Below are 17,630 nucleotides of genomic sequence, written 5' to 3' on the forward strand. Positions count from 1 at the left end.
ATTAAGTTGTCATTGTAAACGGCGCCGGTGGTGTAGTGGTAAGCGTGATTACCTCTCACCCCAGCAGGCCTGGGTTCAATACCAGTCGGCGCCGCCGGGATGTTCTGAGGCATAACATCTCTGATCACGCTTTCCTTCGGAAGGGAAGTAAAGCCGTTGGTCCCGGTTCATGAGTTGATGGGTCGATAGGTAGGGTCCAGGTGTGGGAGCTGCCTTCCTGACACGTTGGTAGCATTGGTGCTCAGCACGGAAAACAAGATCGACGGAAAAAACAAACCAAAGGAAAAAAAAAAACGTTGTCATTGTCAGTCTTTGGCAATTCTTCCACCACGACAGGTCGCAGAATAAAAACTTCTACTTTGCTCTACCAACCGCGTTGCACGTATCCTTCCATGGATAAATAAAATTTGGAACCTCCAGTGAGTGTTATAACCCTTAGTCTCAACAGCCGCCATACAAAAGTTTGTTTGTAACACCCTTTGTTATTATTTGGAGGGTGAGCTCCCAGATTTCCAGACATAGTGCAATTTTGGGACACCCTAATGCCTCATCCATGTAACAAATGAAATTTTGATCACCTTTCTTTTTGAACACGCCGCTTTATGATCTGCGTCTGAAAAAAAGCCACAGTGCATTTTTGAATCGATTTTAGAAATTGCCCATGTATAAAGCTCTTCAGCAGTTGTAATGAGATGCCCCTGCAAACTTGCTTTAGCAGCATTTCGTTTCAAGACTCCTCCCAAAGCATCACATGGACCTTTACCGTGGCATGTGGCGAAAAAGTTCCACTCCGCATCTATACCAAAATCGTTTTTCATGTGGCACAAATTAAAAGCTGTCATCTTATTTTCGTACTGACTGCCTGATCCATCTGAGAAAAAGTGAATTTTCTTAATTACAATTAACTACGAATAATCGAACTGAAACATGGTTGTGCTTGGTAAACTCCGTGATTGCAGTGAAACTAGTAAACATTAAATCTTTGGTATGATCATCTCTATAATAAATAGCAAATGGATGCATAGTGCACTGTGCGTTTGCCCAACGAAATCCTTGTACAGCGTCTTGTACAACAAATGAAAAGTTTTCAGAAAAATCACATATTATTATACATTCCGTTACTTTCAAGTTACTTTTGACATATTTCAAGTATTTACCTTGTTGTTCAGCTATGAAATTATGTGGTGATAAATCGGATTACTTTTCCAAAAACATGTCTATAAACTCTTGAGTTTCCAACTCTACTAAATCCATGATACAACGGTCAGCTTGACGCCATTGTTTAAATTTTAAGGTTCCACATTTCCATCGGTCAGGATAGTAACCATTTCTGAAGTCAAATGTTGTATACCTGGGCAATGTTCACACATGTTTAACCAACACTGTTCTGTGAGGTTGGTGCAAAGAATTTAAAAAAACAGTCATGGTATGATTTCACATCAGCTGGCAGTGACTTTCTATCTTGAAGAGTTTTAAAAATTAATTTAACATTTTGGTGGTAAACACACACACAAACAGTATGTGTGCCACTCGTTCCTGCCAGAATGCAATGCTTAGGGCGGTTACTTGCAAACATTGAAAACCCTATTTTAGTTGCGGGATATTGATCCTTGAAAATGGCATAAACTTCTTGCAAATTACACAATACTAATCTTCGTTGTATATAAACCTTACCATCAACATTTTTTGTAATAACATAGTCGCGTTTTCCTGGACAAGCTCGGCTTATTTCGTCACTGGTATAGAAATCACGCACGACTGATAAAGTTTCTTCTGCTCAGCTTTCTTCCTGGTGTCATCATTATCCCCTTGTTTTTCCTGTAGTGTTTTGGTCCGATCCGCCATATATTGAGAAACGCCGAATTCCTTCGTTATTTTATATGCTGACCAGCTTCTAGGTAAAGTCGTGAGAATGCGATACTTCTCATTATTATTATGAGTTTCTAGAAACTTTTCCTTGAGTTGCTGAATGATTTCATCATCGTTTGCAGTAGGCACACTGTCAGTACTTCTGATCGATTGTAAACTGGGTGCTTCTAGTGACTCTGAAAATGAAGTTAAAAAAACATATTTGACATTACTGTAAACACTACACTACATTCGAGCCTGACGTTACAAAGTTTTCAGAATGCTATAATGTGACGTCATGCTCGTTTGACTCATGGCTACCAATGTAAATACATTTTTTAAATACAATATTCACCTTGGCTGTTGACAGCAGGAACTCCGGATGGTCCAGCGGTGGGCTCTTTGGGTGCGGGTTTATACAGTTTGAGGTAGCAATTTCTGCATATGAAGGAACTGCCATCTAATTTCTCTTTTTTCTTGGGTAAGATTCCTCTTTAAAGCATTTGAAACCCACAAACAACAACAAGAATTCATCGTTTATAAAACACTGGCTGTACAGAATATCTTTGGATTAACAGAGCTTTTGTTTCCTTCTAATTTCAAGAGATGAACTTAACCTATGGCTAAAAATCTCCTAAATAAAGATTTAAAAAAAAAAAACTTCTAATTTCATCCTTAAATATACCACCATGCATTGTACCTACGAACGAACACCTTACCAAGTTTTCCGTATGATTTTAGCATGCGCTCTGTCTAGGTAGCTATTTACTTGGTGAAGTTCAGGAGTTCCTCAAGGCTCTCATTTAGGACCACTTTTATTTATTCTCTTCGTCAATGACATATCTTTCATTATTAAGAAATTGAAAGTTTTAATATATGCTGACGACATTAAACTTTTTTTTGAAATAAAAGATGCCAAAGACATCATCACATTCAAAGAGGCAATTCAAATATTCCACACTTGGTGTCAAAAAAGCCTGCTACAATTAAATATAAACAAATGTAACTCCATTACCATTAGTAGAAAACAAAAGCTACCCGATATAACAGTCACTTTAGGAAACCAGATCGTAGAAAAGCGTGATAGAGTCATGGATCTAGGTGTTATTTTGGACTCAAAACTTACTTTCACCGATCATTATAACACAATTATTAACAAAGCTAACAACATGCTTGGTTTCATAAAACGTTTCTGCTATAACTTTCACGATCCTTATACGATACATTGTACATTGCTTATGTAAGGTCGATATTAGAATATTGCAGCATATCCCTAATAAAAATTGTATGGTTAATTTGCTTAACGACGTGTTCTGGGTATCATCCAAACCATTTGTGGAATAGTTCAATGATTTGGGTTATCGTTCGTTTATGGTTATTTTTTATTAGTGTAGTTTGGTCTCCTTTTTCAATCACACACGAAGAAAGAATAGACTCCGTTCAAAAGCAGTTTCTATTGTATGCACTCCGCAAGTTAGGTTGGACTGTATTTCCTCTGCCATCTTACACAGCTCGGTGTATGCTCATAAATATCCAAACATTAAAAGAGCGTCGTGAATTTGCTATGATTTCTTTCGTAAACGATATCGTATCACATCGAATTGATTCAATAGAACTATTGTCATCCTTAAATTTATATACACCATCTAGGCATTTACGAAATAGAAATATATTTGCTACAAATCGTCATCGTACGAATTATGCCAAATTTGGACCCTTGAACCAAATGATGGATACATATAATAAGCACTGCGATAACATTGACTTTACAATGACAAAAAACCAAATTAAAGCAATATTTTAATTCGTCGTATAACGTCAACTAGAAGTAATGTTTTAACTTGTTCTTAAGACATATTATAAAAAATATAAACAAAGACAAAATTGTAAAAATAGCACTTAAGACAACAATTGTAAAACGGTCTACACTGATTGACGACAAATAAATAAATAATTTACTTGGTGAAGTATTCGCTTTGAATAAACAAACCTATAAAAGCAGAAGCAGAAAATTTATATGGATTATGTGACTATGTCAGCTATGTACCAATGGAGACGCAGGGTAATCTGGTCGTATTGGAATAATAAGCGAAATTTCTAAACATGATAATTTTTTCAAAAATGAAGAAAAATACATAGCTGATTTTTTGATACGTTGTGTAGAAAAGCCTAAATTTAAAAAAAAAACGTGTTACGCCCATTGTCTACAAACCATGAAAACCATAAAAAAAAACAAATACAATAAAAGTTCTTCCATACCAATCATTCAAATTAGTTCAATGGTTCAAAAGTTATGATTTTTAAAAAGATGCCATTTTTGGAAAAAATTAAAGAAAAAACGATTTTTTTTACCACCCTAACATGGAAATGGTCACTCTAATGAGAAAATAAAAAAAAATATGGGTCTAATATTTTTCGATAAGGAACAAAACTACCAATTGTTACGAAATTCTGAGAACCACTATCCACTGGAGTCGCTTTTTACGCGGGTGATACGTCCCGCGTAAAAAAAAACCGCGTAAAAAAAACCGCGTAAATTCCGGAATCCGCGTAAAAAAAACCGCGTAAATTCCAAAATCCGCGTAAAAAAAAACGCGTAAAAAAAAACCGTGTAAAAAAAAACCGCGTAAAAAGCGACTCCAGTGTATCGTTTTGCTATGGAATGGCTGTATTGCCACAATTGCACTTGTTTTTGAATTCTAATGCGAAGTTTTGACACAAGTTGAAATTTGACTACTCTGACTGTCCAGATGTGCCCTCACACTCAACCATTGATCTTTTCTGAAGTTTAATGTGATTTGAATTGCCAGATGATGTTCTCAACACGTTTCAAGTTGATTCTAGATTATCAACCTGTTTTCACCGGAACACGCTCCGGCCATATCTCCGGAATAAGTTGTCCGAAACCAGTAACGCTGGTGATCACCTTTTTATGGTGCGTTACTGGTATAAGATCTACCACCGAACACTGTTGTTGGATTAGATGAGATGAGATGAGATGAGATGAGATCAGATGAGATGAGATGAGATGAGATGAGATGAGATGAGATGAGATGAGATGAGATGAGATGAGATGAGATGAGATGAGATGAGATGAGATGAGATGAGATGAGATGAGATGAGATGAGATGAGATGAGATGAGATGAGATGAGATGAGATGAGATGAGATGAGATGAGATCAGATGAGATGAGATGAGATGAGATGAGATGAGATGAGATGAGATGAGATGAGATGAGATGAGATGAGATGAGATGAGATGAGATGAGATGAGATGAGATGAGATGAGATGAGATGAGATAAGATGAGATGAGATGAGATGAGATGAGATGAGATGAGATGAGATGAGATGAGATGAGATGAGATGAGGTGAGATGAGATGAGATAAGATGAGATGAGATGAGATGAGATGAGATGAGATGAGATGAGGTGAGATGAGATGAGATGAGATGAGATGAGATGAGATGAGATTAGATTAGATTAGATTAGATTAGATTAGATACCTCCGGAATAAGTTGATCGATTCCAAAAATATTAAATAGCGTTCTATGAGACCACAATAACTTTCATTTGGCGGTTGTTGCGTCTAATTCACACACACCTATGGCAATACGGAGAACGAGTACAGCGTGTGGAAGTGGAATTCGAAAGCATTTGATAAAGACCTCTTATACCCCGTTCACATTACAGCCTATATCACGTAATATAGGCTGTCTTGCAATGAGCACTCATACATAGGATTTCCAGTGAAAAGTAGATGTATGAGTGCTCATTGCAAGACAGCCTATATCACGTGATATACGCTGTAATGTGAACGGGGTATTAGTTGAAGCTCTCGTGTAGACAGCAGCCCCTTGGACCTGAACGCGGTCAAGTTTTAAGAAACGTTTTAGCGGAGGCATGTGACACAACCATGCCGAGGAAACAGGAGCCAAAAAAACAGATGGTGTCCAGCAGACTGGTGGAAAGAGGAACTCTGCGCCCTCCATGCAAGTTGTCTAAAGGCTTGAAGGTGTGTTCAGATAGTCAGAACTGAAGCAGACAGAGAAGAGCGAAGGGAGGTGCTTAGAGCAGTCAGGGCCGCAATTAAACGGGAGATCAAGCTGAGGAAGCCAAATTGCGTCAAGAAGCTACGACCCAACAACCTGGCTACCTACACCGTACAGCGAGACAGAAGGAGACAACGCTGAAGTCGAGTTAAAGCTCAAATGAGAACCAGTGACAGTGGCGAATGGTTGAAGCTGAAGAAAGCGCCGGGTTTGGATGGAACTCTCAACGTGACTTTGAAAGTGGCGATCCAGGTGATGCAGACATGTTCAGCTACAGAGATGTCTGAATGAAGCTCATTTCCAAGGTAGATGGAAGATACAGAAAACAGGAAACCCCCGGGTGATTCAGCTTTCTATAGGCTTATATGCATGCTGAAAAAAAAACGATTATACTCGAAAAACTGACGAAACGTAAGAAGAGTGAGCAGGGTTTGTCGAAGATGCAGTTTGGACTCCGAAAAGGAAAACCTACAGTGGACGCGGTTCTCTTGCGAAGTCTTCCAAACAGAAACGGAGGAGAAATCGATGTTGCGCCCTGGTAACGATAGACGTAAAGAATGCATTCAATAGCGTCAGCTGGGAAACCAGCGTCGAAGCGTTGAACAGAATGAGGGTCCCTGACTACCTATGCACGATTCGGAGGAGTAATTTCCAGAACCGAGTACTGGTCCTTGAACCAGAGATTGATTAGGATCACAGCAGAAAATCCACAAGGTTCCATCCTTGGTCCAACGCTCTGGAACGGGATTTACAACGGCGTGCTGACGCTCAAGCTGGTGTCGAGATCGTTGCCTTTGTGGATGACGTCATCTTAACGGTAATAGGCTAGACGCTAGAAGAAGTGCCCATACTGGCAGTCGAGGCGATCGACACGATTGGAAACTAGATGCATGGAGCGAAACTTCAGATAGTCCACCACAAAACGGAAGTGCTATGGTCAGGAACAGCAAGTTGGTTCAGCGAGCAGAAATCAGGCTCAGGAAGCAGGACATAACCACGAAGCGTGAAGCTGAAATATCTAGGAGTGATGATCGACGACCGGCTAAACTTCGACAGTCACGTCGAGTATGGCTGTGGCGGCGAAGGTCATATGGAAAATTACTTAAATCATGCCGAGCTATCCGGAACCAAGCAGTAGTAAGGGGCGTCTCCTGGCTAGCGGTCCAGTCTGGGACTGGGTTACAGCGTGAAGTAAAAAATTACATTTCCATTTATTTCTCCTACGTGGATGTTGCAATTGTATCTTTCATAAGACACATATTTAGGGTTGATTACCGATGCTTTCAGTACTGGCAGTTTTTTTTTAAACTCAAATTTGAAATACCAATCATCGAAGTGTGATATAAAATAAGTAACTGTGATAAATAGAGTAAAATATGATAATTGAATCTAATTTCGATAGATTTCGATAGTTCACTGCAGTACTGACCCGTTCCACTAAGTATCACAAAACCTCCAGTACAGTCACCGAAATTGATCATACATTGTATGTTTTATGACCGACCTTATAACAAGTTTTTGTCGAACGAACAATCTCATTCCATACTTTCCCCTTTAATTGATCTGGTACGTACGTATAACTCAAAGTTCTACACCCAGGAACGCATATTAACGTTCTCACCACATCAATCGACCATCGCGGTTATTAAATATCGAATTTTAAATTACAAATTGTTTGCGGCCACAAAAGCCAATATTATAGACCTCGACGGAAATTGCACAAAAGAACAAAGAGACTTGCAACAGTCCTTTCTCTCCCAGCACTGCATCATCCAACTGCAATCTCCACTTGCGCATTCGTTGCCATGGCCATGTAGCCATAATTTATGTTTTGCATCACATTGCGTACGCAGAATACCCCCAAATAATAATGGAAAATCCTGCAAGAATTTAAATTATAACCCACAGAACCAATTCTCGCACTGGCTGGGTCTGTTTCGGGTTGAAGTTTATTATCATTCCCAGGAAGCATAATTTATGCCAGAACTTGAGAGACGAGTGAGGTGATCGACAATTTTTAGTTATGGGCATACTCGGAGATTCCAGCCTCGGTCAGATGCAGTGCAGTTCTGTGTTGGGGGGAAAATCTACATAAACTTGTTGTATGGTGATTGCATGTACATTTCATGGCGGGTGCGATGACAAACAAAGCAGAAACATGAACTTCCACCATGAAGATTTACCCGTTCACCGAGAATGGGATGGGAGCGACGGGTAGCGTATGGAATGGATGTGGTTCAGCGCCAGAGAGCAAGGGCATCGAACCGAGCTTTACGACCATTGTGGAGTCATTCCTCTTTTCGCAGCACTGCTCTTTGCTGGAGCAAGTGCTAATCTAAAGTGACCACACCGATCGTGTCAGCAGTTGGCTCTCTATGTGAAGTGAAGGCTCTGCTTTGGGCTACTAAAATAAAAAAGGGACGGAGGCTTTTGCACTCATGCTGTCGTTCTGAGCTCTTGTTCCTGCCGCAATTCGTTCAGGTTGAAGGGAGATAAGCTCCGGTCGTTGCTGGATGGAACTACCAACAGACCGCGCCGAAAGAGAGGAAGTAAGGTGTAAATGATGTCGTTCGGTGGTGAAGTACGAGAATTATTTATTGTGGCGTCTGGATGATTTGTTGAATTGGATTTTTATGAACCTTGGAATTTTCCACCCGTGAAGTAAAATTGAAAGTTTTTCATTAATCGTTCTCGTAGAACCTTATTCGGGTGAATTTGACATCATATATCTGCATAAAAGGTATGCGATAATTAAGACGAGCAGACGATTTATTATTTAAAGGAAAATACGTTTTCGTATTACTGTGTCAAAGAGGTGCGTGAACGTTCCGGTGTTTGATGATGAAGGGTACCACAACAGGCGTTCGTACCCTTGGGACTTTAAAGCAATGATGACAGGAAGAAAAAATTACACAGTAGCTCGTAAAGTCAACTCAAGTGAATCCGAATGCCGCCAAGAATTTTTACAGTAAAGCGTTTTGTAGTCAACCGTCTTTTTGTTCGTTTAGCTAGGGGTGTTCTGCATAAATGTTTTACATGCAATACAAATTTCTATTACCATACCCTTGAAAAGGGTTTCATTTGCATTTTTGCGATACCAAGTGAGGGAATTCTGCGCAGAATAGTCTTCCATCTTGTAGGTATATTTTGTTCTGAACAACTGGGCTGAAGATGACAATCTTTAACATATTTGGTCATAATATCAAGGTATGAAATAGTATTGAAAAGCTTATTTGTATTCCAATGAAGTCTAGCTCTTAACTTTAAAACCCCCTTCTCTATACTGTTCTTCCGATATGTATTGAGGTCCCAACAACTGTACCAAATTTGAACGAATATGGTTAAAATCTAGATTTGCGGGAGAAGTTTAAATTTTGTATGGGGAAATTAATGGGAAATGGAACGCAACTATTCATTTCCCAAACAAAGTATAATACCAGCCTGATACCATCTAGGGAACAAGTCTTGTAATTCCAGATATCAATTTATTTTCAGTTGTTATCGCATTAATTATTTAGGTATCAACCTTGACTAATTTTGTTATCAGTTGTTATCATCAAAGAAAGTAGTATTTGTTTGCAAACGATAGACAGTAAGCTCAAAGCTCCAAATATTATCCGCATGGTAATTTAGAAATTGTGCCTTACACCACTAAACTATTTCAGTTATCAGCTTTCAAACGCATACATATCACTTTTCAGAATTGAATAATGAATTGGAAACCATGTATTTATCATTTATTTTTTGCGTAAGTAAAACAAAAATATGTTACCAATGCATTGTAAACATACTTAATGTTTACGATAGCTAATTGGTATTACACACAATACGGCGCTTCATCAGTGTTCACTCGGCTGTCTCATCAGTGTTCTCTCGATGTGTGCAACGCGATCGTCTGTTTACTCGGCAGCAACCATTGTGTGGTCCTCCTCATTGTTCTTCATCAGCAGTTCTTTTGGTCGATGCGTCGTCGACTTGGGAAAGCAACCGTTTCGTAATGAGTGTTTAAGTGATGACCACGTTTTGCGTCCATTGCTGCAATTGATGCGCTCTGCCCCTCGTTGGCGATACTGCCATACAAAGAAACTGCTATAAGCGGCTGCCGTTCTGATGGAGTAGGTTTTTGAAAAGCGGAAGATAAAGTGTTTATTGTGTTGTACTTTTTGACGATAGTTTTATGATGTTTTGCATATTGTACCAGAATCATTGGCTCTGTGAAGTTAATTCGATTGAGCCGTATCAAATAAATAAATGAATAAAAAACAAGAAAGCGCTTTGAGAGCTATTTGTGTAACGGATCTCTAAGGTCGGTTCTTATTAGAAGTCTAGTCCCCCGTGGAATCACTTTTGATTCTTCAGGGAAGTTTTCAAAGGTGAACCAACCTTACCTTACCAATCAGGCTAAGGCCTTCCCAAGCAACACACATGTTCTATATCAGTTTATATAACCTTTATATGACTGGTTTTGGTTGTAAAGCAGTTTACTCAACATAATTCTATTAATTTGTGTTACTCGGGTTGTTGTCCTCTGCTGTCCAAAGAAGTCGTCTCCACTCTACTCGATCCATGGCCACAGTTCGCCAGCCTCGTAGTATGAGAAGGGTCCGCAGGTCACCTTCTACTTGGTCGATCCACCTTGCCCGCTGCGCGCCTCTTCTTCTTGTTCCTGTTGGGTCACTTTCTAAAACCATTTTCACTGGATTGTCGTGCGGCATTCTTACGACGTGCCCAGCCCACCGTAGTCGCCCAATTTTTGCAATGTGGACGATGGATGGTTCTCCCAGCAGCTGGTGCAATTCGTGGTTCATTCGCCTTCGCCATCGTACATGGTATGCAACACCTTCCGTTCGAAGGGCGCGTTGGTCCTCCACGATCATAGTCCAGGTCTCGTGGCCGTAGAGGACCACCGGTGAAATCAGCGTCTTGTAGACAGTCAACTTCGTGCGGCGGCGAATTTTATTCGACCGGAGGGTCCTCCGGAGTTCAAAGTAGGTACGATTCCCTGCCATAATGCGTCTTTGAATTTCTCTGCTGGTATCATTTTCGGCGGTCACCAGTGAGCCCAAATACACGAACTCATCGACCACCTCGATTTCGTCACCGTCAATCTGAACTCGAGGTGGGAGGCTAACATTGTCTTCCTTAGAACCCTCTTCCTTTCATGTATTTTTTCTTTGATGCGTTGATGGCAAGTCCAATCCGTCTAGCTTCAGCCTTCAGTCTGATGTACGTTTCCGCCATCATCTCAAAGTTCTGTGCCATAATGTCAATGTCATCGGCGAAGCCAAGGAGCTAGATGGACTTCCTGAATATCGTGCCACTCGTGTCTATCCCAGCTCTTCTGATCACACCTTCTAACGCGATGTTGAACAGCAGACACGAAAGTCCATCACCTTGCCGTAACCCCCTTCGAGATTCAAAGGGACTCGAGAGTGTCCCCTACACTCGAACAACGCACATCATTCGATCCATCGTCGCCTTGACCAATCGCGTCAGTTTGTCAGGAAATCCGTACTCGTGCATAATCTGCTATAGTTGATCTCGATTGATTGTGTCGTTTGCGGATTTGAAATCGATGAACAAATGATGTGTGGGCACGTTGTATTCGCGGCATTTCTGCAGAACCTGCCGAATCGCGAAAATTTGGTAGCGCGGGCACCCATGAATCCCGCCTGGTATTGCCCCACGAACTCTCTTGCAAATGGTGACAGGTGGTGAACCAACCAACCAGACTGAAAGTCTCCCTTATAAAAAAAACCTAACAAAACCTCTTCAGGAAAGTGTATTAGGGCTTCTTTTATTTATTATGTTCATGAATTTCGTAAAAAATGATAGTGTTGTTCCTTATTTCAAAAAACTAGACTCGTATTTTTTATTTTGTCATTACGGTGACCATTTCCATGTTAGGGTAGTCCAAAAAATAGATTCAAAGTAACTTTTTTCAAAAATAACTGTTTTTGAAAAATTTATAACTTTTGAACAACTTTCAAATTTCAACAGATCAAAATAGCTAATGAAAGGTAATTAAAAATATTGTTTAGGAAAAATCTACGGATATTAAAAGTTGGGATTCTATATTGAAAAACATTTATTGTCTTTGTTTTTCATGGCTTTCATGGTTTCTTGAGAGAGAGCACAATATATATTTATATTTTTCCTTGAAAATTTTGGCTTTTTTACACAACATATAAAAATCAGCAAAGTGTTTTTTTTTAGTAGGGTAAATTATGGCTTCGGCACCCATTGACTGTTTTCGGCAACCGAAATTGAAACATTAATTTCACTGTATTTTCCCATCAAAACTCTTCGCTGAATGTATTCAACCGATTCCTTACCCTTTCAGCTTCAATCTTATTACATTTTTACGACTGAGCAATCCTGTTATGCCAGGTTTTTCTTTAAATGAAATATACACACTACAAAATACGGCTGATTTCAAGTTGCCGATAATAGAACAGCTGGTTAACACGCAGTTCAAATGGAAATGGTGCCGAAGAAAAAGAGACTGCCGACAATAGTCACACTGAGAAGTTTGGAGCGTTGTAAAAACGTGTTCAACCCGTTTTGATCAATTCTGTCGATTGGAATTGATAGAACAGCAAGCAGCAGATAAATGTCAATAAACAAACCCGTCATATATGTGTGTGACGCTGAGAAATTGCTAATAGAAGTCCGGATGCTGCTTAGATTGACGAGAATACGTAAATTCCCCTATTTGATTTTTTTTTAAGTTATCAAGTTTTGGGTTTTCGATCAATACTCCTATGCTGCTACTCCAATACTCCTGCGGAGAGTCAAGGAAATTTCGATCATTAAAGATTTTATAGACCTTAGCGAGAATCGAACCATCCGCCTCCGGCTTGGGAATACCGTGTCTTAACTGACTAGGCTATTTGAGGTTATATTCGATGATCTAGACCTTCAATGGACCCGATTTTGAGAAGTTGAGAGTTTCTCCCAAAGCCGTGAGATATCAGACTTATTCGTCGGATGCCTGTTGAAAAAGGAGGACGTCTTGAGTCAACTTTACTTGTTATGCCTAACGTATTTTTGCCATAAATTGCGCAGCCATGTAAAAACTTTAAAAACCAGAAAGAAGAAAAATATAAATAGTACCAGTAGGTTGGGTTCATATAACTCATTTTCAATGTAAGGGCGAATGACGATAGTAACATAATCATGATGTATGCGGCTTCGTATGTTGATTTAAACACTAAAAAGTAATCATACATTTCCATTCGGGAAGCCTTCATTCAAATCTTATAGAATGTAGTTTTTTTCTTCTATTGAATCATTCATATCACGCAGTACTTATCCGTTTCTGTTTGAAAATAATATGAACTGTCTGATTGAGTCATCCGACTTGATTTATTACTCAAATGCTACAAGTGACAGGAATTAATCGGCACTCTCATTCCAAGTTTCTGAACTTTTGGTGAACAATTAGAATGCCTAAAACGCCCAAACAATCCCCTGACCTCACTTTAATTCTTTTTCGGAAACTAACTTCATGTGCACATGTACTTTTCCACATATGTATACTATTTCCCCACCGCCTCCTGGCATCGGCAATCCTTCTCTGCCGTGTTAAGCGATAGGAAGGAAGCAATCGAACCAAACAATTTTTCGTAAAGTTCAACTCCCAAGCGACCTTCAACTGAGAGCTCACACACACACACACGTATGCTGCAAACTACCCACTAGGCCAAAAATGTACACTTTGTCATCAGCCATCAGCACATTACTTCAACAAGCGACAAACCCCGCTTCCCATCTACGACCGAACCACATGTGCCTCTAATACCGACTCTCGGCTCAAGCTCATAGAGGCAACGACTAACTAGGTAGTTGTCACTCTTAGCCGGGTGAACCATTGCCTATATTTGTCTAGCGATTAAATATTGACGCCGGCTGTTTTTTCACTTGTTTCGCCAATGCACTGCGTGACCATGGCCCAGGTCAAATATTGCCAAGGGCGGACATACGCAGAAATACATGATTTGTGTTTGAGTTCGAATCCGGCCGAAAACGGGGGTGAGTTGGCTGTTTTGGGTCAGTCGGCGACATTTGAAAACAAAATTCGATGGATGTTACTATGTTGCTTTACATGGAAGTTGGTTTGATTTTTTCTACGATTCTAATCGGTGTGCGTACTTTTCTTCTTCTTTTTTTCTCTTTCCATGTGTTTCCGAATCGATCTGGACGAAATTTGGCGAAACAGCGGAGCGATCCACGGCGCTGCACGATCGAGGAGTTTGCCGTACACTTTTTGGGACTCGTTAGATCGCAAACGGAGGAGTAAGTATCGAACTGTAGGGTGTTGATTATTACGATTAGTGGTGTGGGGAAAAAAAATATATATATGCGTGCTCAATTGAGTGTGGATAATGGGTTTCCTTTTCACGAGCTGATGGTGGAAGCATCGTGGCTTGAGTGGAATATATTTGTTGCTAGGCGGAACCGATGGGCTGATGTTCTGGGACTATAATATAGATTATCATCTGTATAAGCGCTCCAGGGCAATGAGTCATGAGCATAATCAGTCTCATTTACTCACATTAGATGATATCGGATTTTTAGCGGCAGACATCCACAATATAACATACACACACAACCGAAATGTTACAAGATAAAGCTTATTTTGTGGTGAACATTTGTAACTATTATATTTACTTCCACAACTCATGTAACAAATAAAAAATGATTGAATTGATTTAATCAAAATAAACCTAAATACATCCACTCTACGTTGAGATTTAGCCATTCCTAGTAACGTAATTGAATTTCTACCGGAATTCTTGAATCGTTTTTCAGAAGCGCACCACCTTGAAGAACCGCTCAACTTTGTGCAAGTGTAGTATGAATACTGTCGGCAATGCAATTGCCTATGCTTTCATTGCACAAGCTATTGAAGAATGTTGATTTACTAGATTGATACACGCAAATAAGTTGAAGTTCATTAAACATTCATTCAACATTTTCCCATTGTCATTAACAAAATTGATGCCAGATGAATGAGTCTAAATATGACTCTTACTAACTAATGACTCTTACTAACCTTCGTATTGATGAAATGTAGTTCCTTCGTAAAGAAGGATAGACTCATAGTAGAATACCCGGGTAACATTTTACGTTTTGTCGTGGTTTTAAAGTATTCTATGAGTCTAAATTATGGTCTACAGAACCTTCATAAAACCCAAATTGTTAATTTTTTTACATTTCGAAAAAGTAGTGTAAATGTATGTTACTATGATGCACATAAAAGGAGCTTCGTGTATGATATATCACTACATTATAGATCGTATACATTTATAAGACATTTCATAAAATATTCAAAATATTGTATGCAACCGTCCATATTTGTATGCAACTTTCTTTACAAGTCGCTAGTTTACGTGAAGTAGCTTTTTATGCAACATTTTTAGCACTTATCACTGAAAATGTGTCACTTTTCGACACTGTTTTGAATAATATAATGCTCTACTATTCATAGCTGAAACAGGGTGTTGACTTCCTGGAAAAACCTGGAAAATCAGGGAATTCCTTTTTGGACCTGGAAAATCAGGGAATCTCGGTAAATTCAAATTCCGGCAAATATTTCTTTACAACCGAAACTTATTAATAAGTACGACTGACTTCGCTGGATTCAAACAACTAAATTACTCGGTATAGTTTGAGAATGGTATTTTATTTCAAATTTTAAATAGAGTTGCGAACTTACGGTTGTTCAATACTTGATGTTGAATTTTTGCAAGTTGAGCCAAAGTTACTCAAACAAAAAGGTATTTCGATGGTTTTGAGCCTATTATAAATTCAGCTCCCACTGGGTGTTGTCAGATTCCTGAGTTGAACTGAGATGAAAATCCATTTCTGTAGAAGCTAGACGCTGTTAATTGTTGTAAAATTTAAGCTGCTAATGGGTATGAGCGTTTCTTAAAAGATGTCACACCTAGTTGCGTCTGACAAAATTCAATCTTCGAGTAGATTGGTGTATCTGTTCGATCCAGCTGTGTCCAACAAATATCAATCCGTTGAACGCATTGGAGCGCCTTTGAGTAAATGTAAGAACGGAAAAGAGTTAACTGGGTTTAGGCAAGTCATTGATCAACTCAGCTCGATTCAATTGGCTTGAAGAGTGGCATGGCATGGTTTCAACTGAGTTGACCAATTCACTTATCTTGTATAAACCCAGCTTTAAGAGAAGATGAAGATTTTTTCTGAATACTTCTAGTTATTGTTCCTTTTTTCTGTTCTTAACAGCTTGATTAGCTCAGAGAACTAACTAAATGAGAATTTAGGATAATGGTCTTGCTTGAGAATATTTTTTTATTGCTTGGTGTAGCACTTATATGATTGAATAATGATTCAAAAATACGTAGACAAGCATTGCCTTGACAGCATAGAGTGGCTTTGTTGAGTATTATAGGTCTTTATTGAAACTCTCGTTACTTCTTAAAATTAGCTTCTTAGTAAAGTTTTAGTATTTTAATGTTGCAACTATTTCAATTTAGATGGATTTAACTTACAGAATTTAGGAGATAAAAGCGCTGTTTTTTACGATTTCTCACTGGATGAATCCATCCGCGAATTAGTTTTTGGTTAAGCGTATTATCCGGAATAATTTTCTTGCGGAGCTGAGTCTCAAAATGTGCTCAAAACAAAACAAACATACTGGGATTAAAAATAAGCGTTTAATATGTAAGATGCAGAGTGACCAGTGAACCGGAAAAAACCGATAGATGACCCTTGAACTGGACTCGATTTTCAGGATACAGTCACTTTGAAGAACTATTATGATAATTTTAGAAGTTTTATCCAAAACAAATTTGAGCAGAATTTAGAATAAATTCTAGAGTTAACACTAAGGTATTTCAGAGAATATTTTCTAGGGAGCTTCAGGAGTTTTTACTAAAAATCCCAAGACTGAAGGGGATCCCAGGATTTGTAAAAAATACGAAGGGAAGCGAATTTTGAGGGTACAGCTCCAAAATAATTGTACGAAGATCTGTAAGGAAATTCCGAGGATAATTCCAAGCGCATTTTGAATGTAATTTCTAGAGAATTTTAATGAGAATTCCATGCAATTTCCAGAAGAAATTAGAGGAGAACGCCAAGATAATTCTGAACAAAAAATTTGAAATTAATTATCGGCGGGAGAATTTCGCCTGTCCGATGGTGTTGGCAAGGAAGGGGGATTGCAAGTTTTGCTCATAAAAGCTAATAGGCCCTTTTCAATTTTTGGTCAAAAATCTGAGGTGAATAGTATAGGAACTCTACGGAGAATTTCAAGCAATTAAAAAAAAATGAAGCACCAGTGAATTCTTAGAAAGAGTTTAAAATTCGAAGAGAATCTAAGGACGAATTTTAAGAATTCCTTGAAGTGTTCTACAGATAATTCTGGACTGTTATAAAGACATTTTAAAGGGAATTCCAGAGAGAATTTCAAATTTATTTTCGAAGAATTCAGAAAAGAACTCTCAATCAAATAAAAGCCTGTAAAGTTTTGAGCGGAGCAGGGTTACTTGCACTCACTTGCTATAAAAGTTGTTTTTCGGCATTATGAAAACAATGAAAAGTTATAATAATAATTAGTTCTTGAAACATGGAATAAGAGGTTGTAAAGTATGTGTTTGTCTTTCAAAACCTGTCAATTTTGCTTGGAGAGCGTCACAATTAGCATGTTATGATTGGTGAACGTTCACTCAAAGTGAGCACTCACGAATCGTAAAATCGC

General features: G+C 38.8%; 1 protein-coding gene and 1 pseudogene across 1 annotated transcript in view; one reads left to right on the forward strand and one right to left on the reverse strand.

Moving 5' to 3' along the window:
- Positions 1-17,630, forward strand: part of dlt (codanin-1 like protein dlt) — a 693,339-nt gene that overhangs the window by 440,415 nt on the left and 235,294 nt on the right. The window contains exon 2 of the mRNA XM_065232866.1: positions 14,118-14,194. Coding sequence (XP_065088938.1) covers positions 14,118-14,194 — 77 coding nt within the window. The remainder of the gene's footprint in view (positions 1-14,117; positions 14,195-17,630) is intronic.
- Positions 1,373-2,308, reverse strand: LOC135710318 (uncharacterized; annotated as a pseudogene).

This window comes from Ochlerotatus camptorhynchus, unplaced genomic scaffold (genome assembly GCF_037179485.1).
Source record: "Ochlerotatus camptorhynchus isolate MF236.1 unplaced genomic scaffold, CSIRO-AGI_Acam_v1.1 ptg000379l, whole genome shotgun sequence".
NCBI classification, from domain to species: Eukaryota; Metazoa; Arthropoda; class Insecta; order Diptera; family Culicidae; genus Ochlerotatus; species Ochlerotatus camptorhynchus.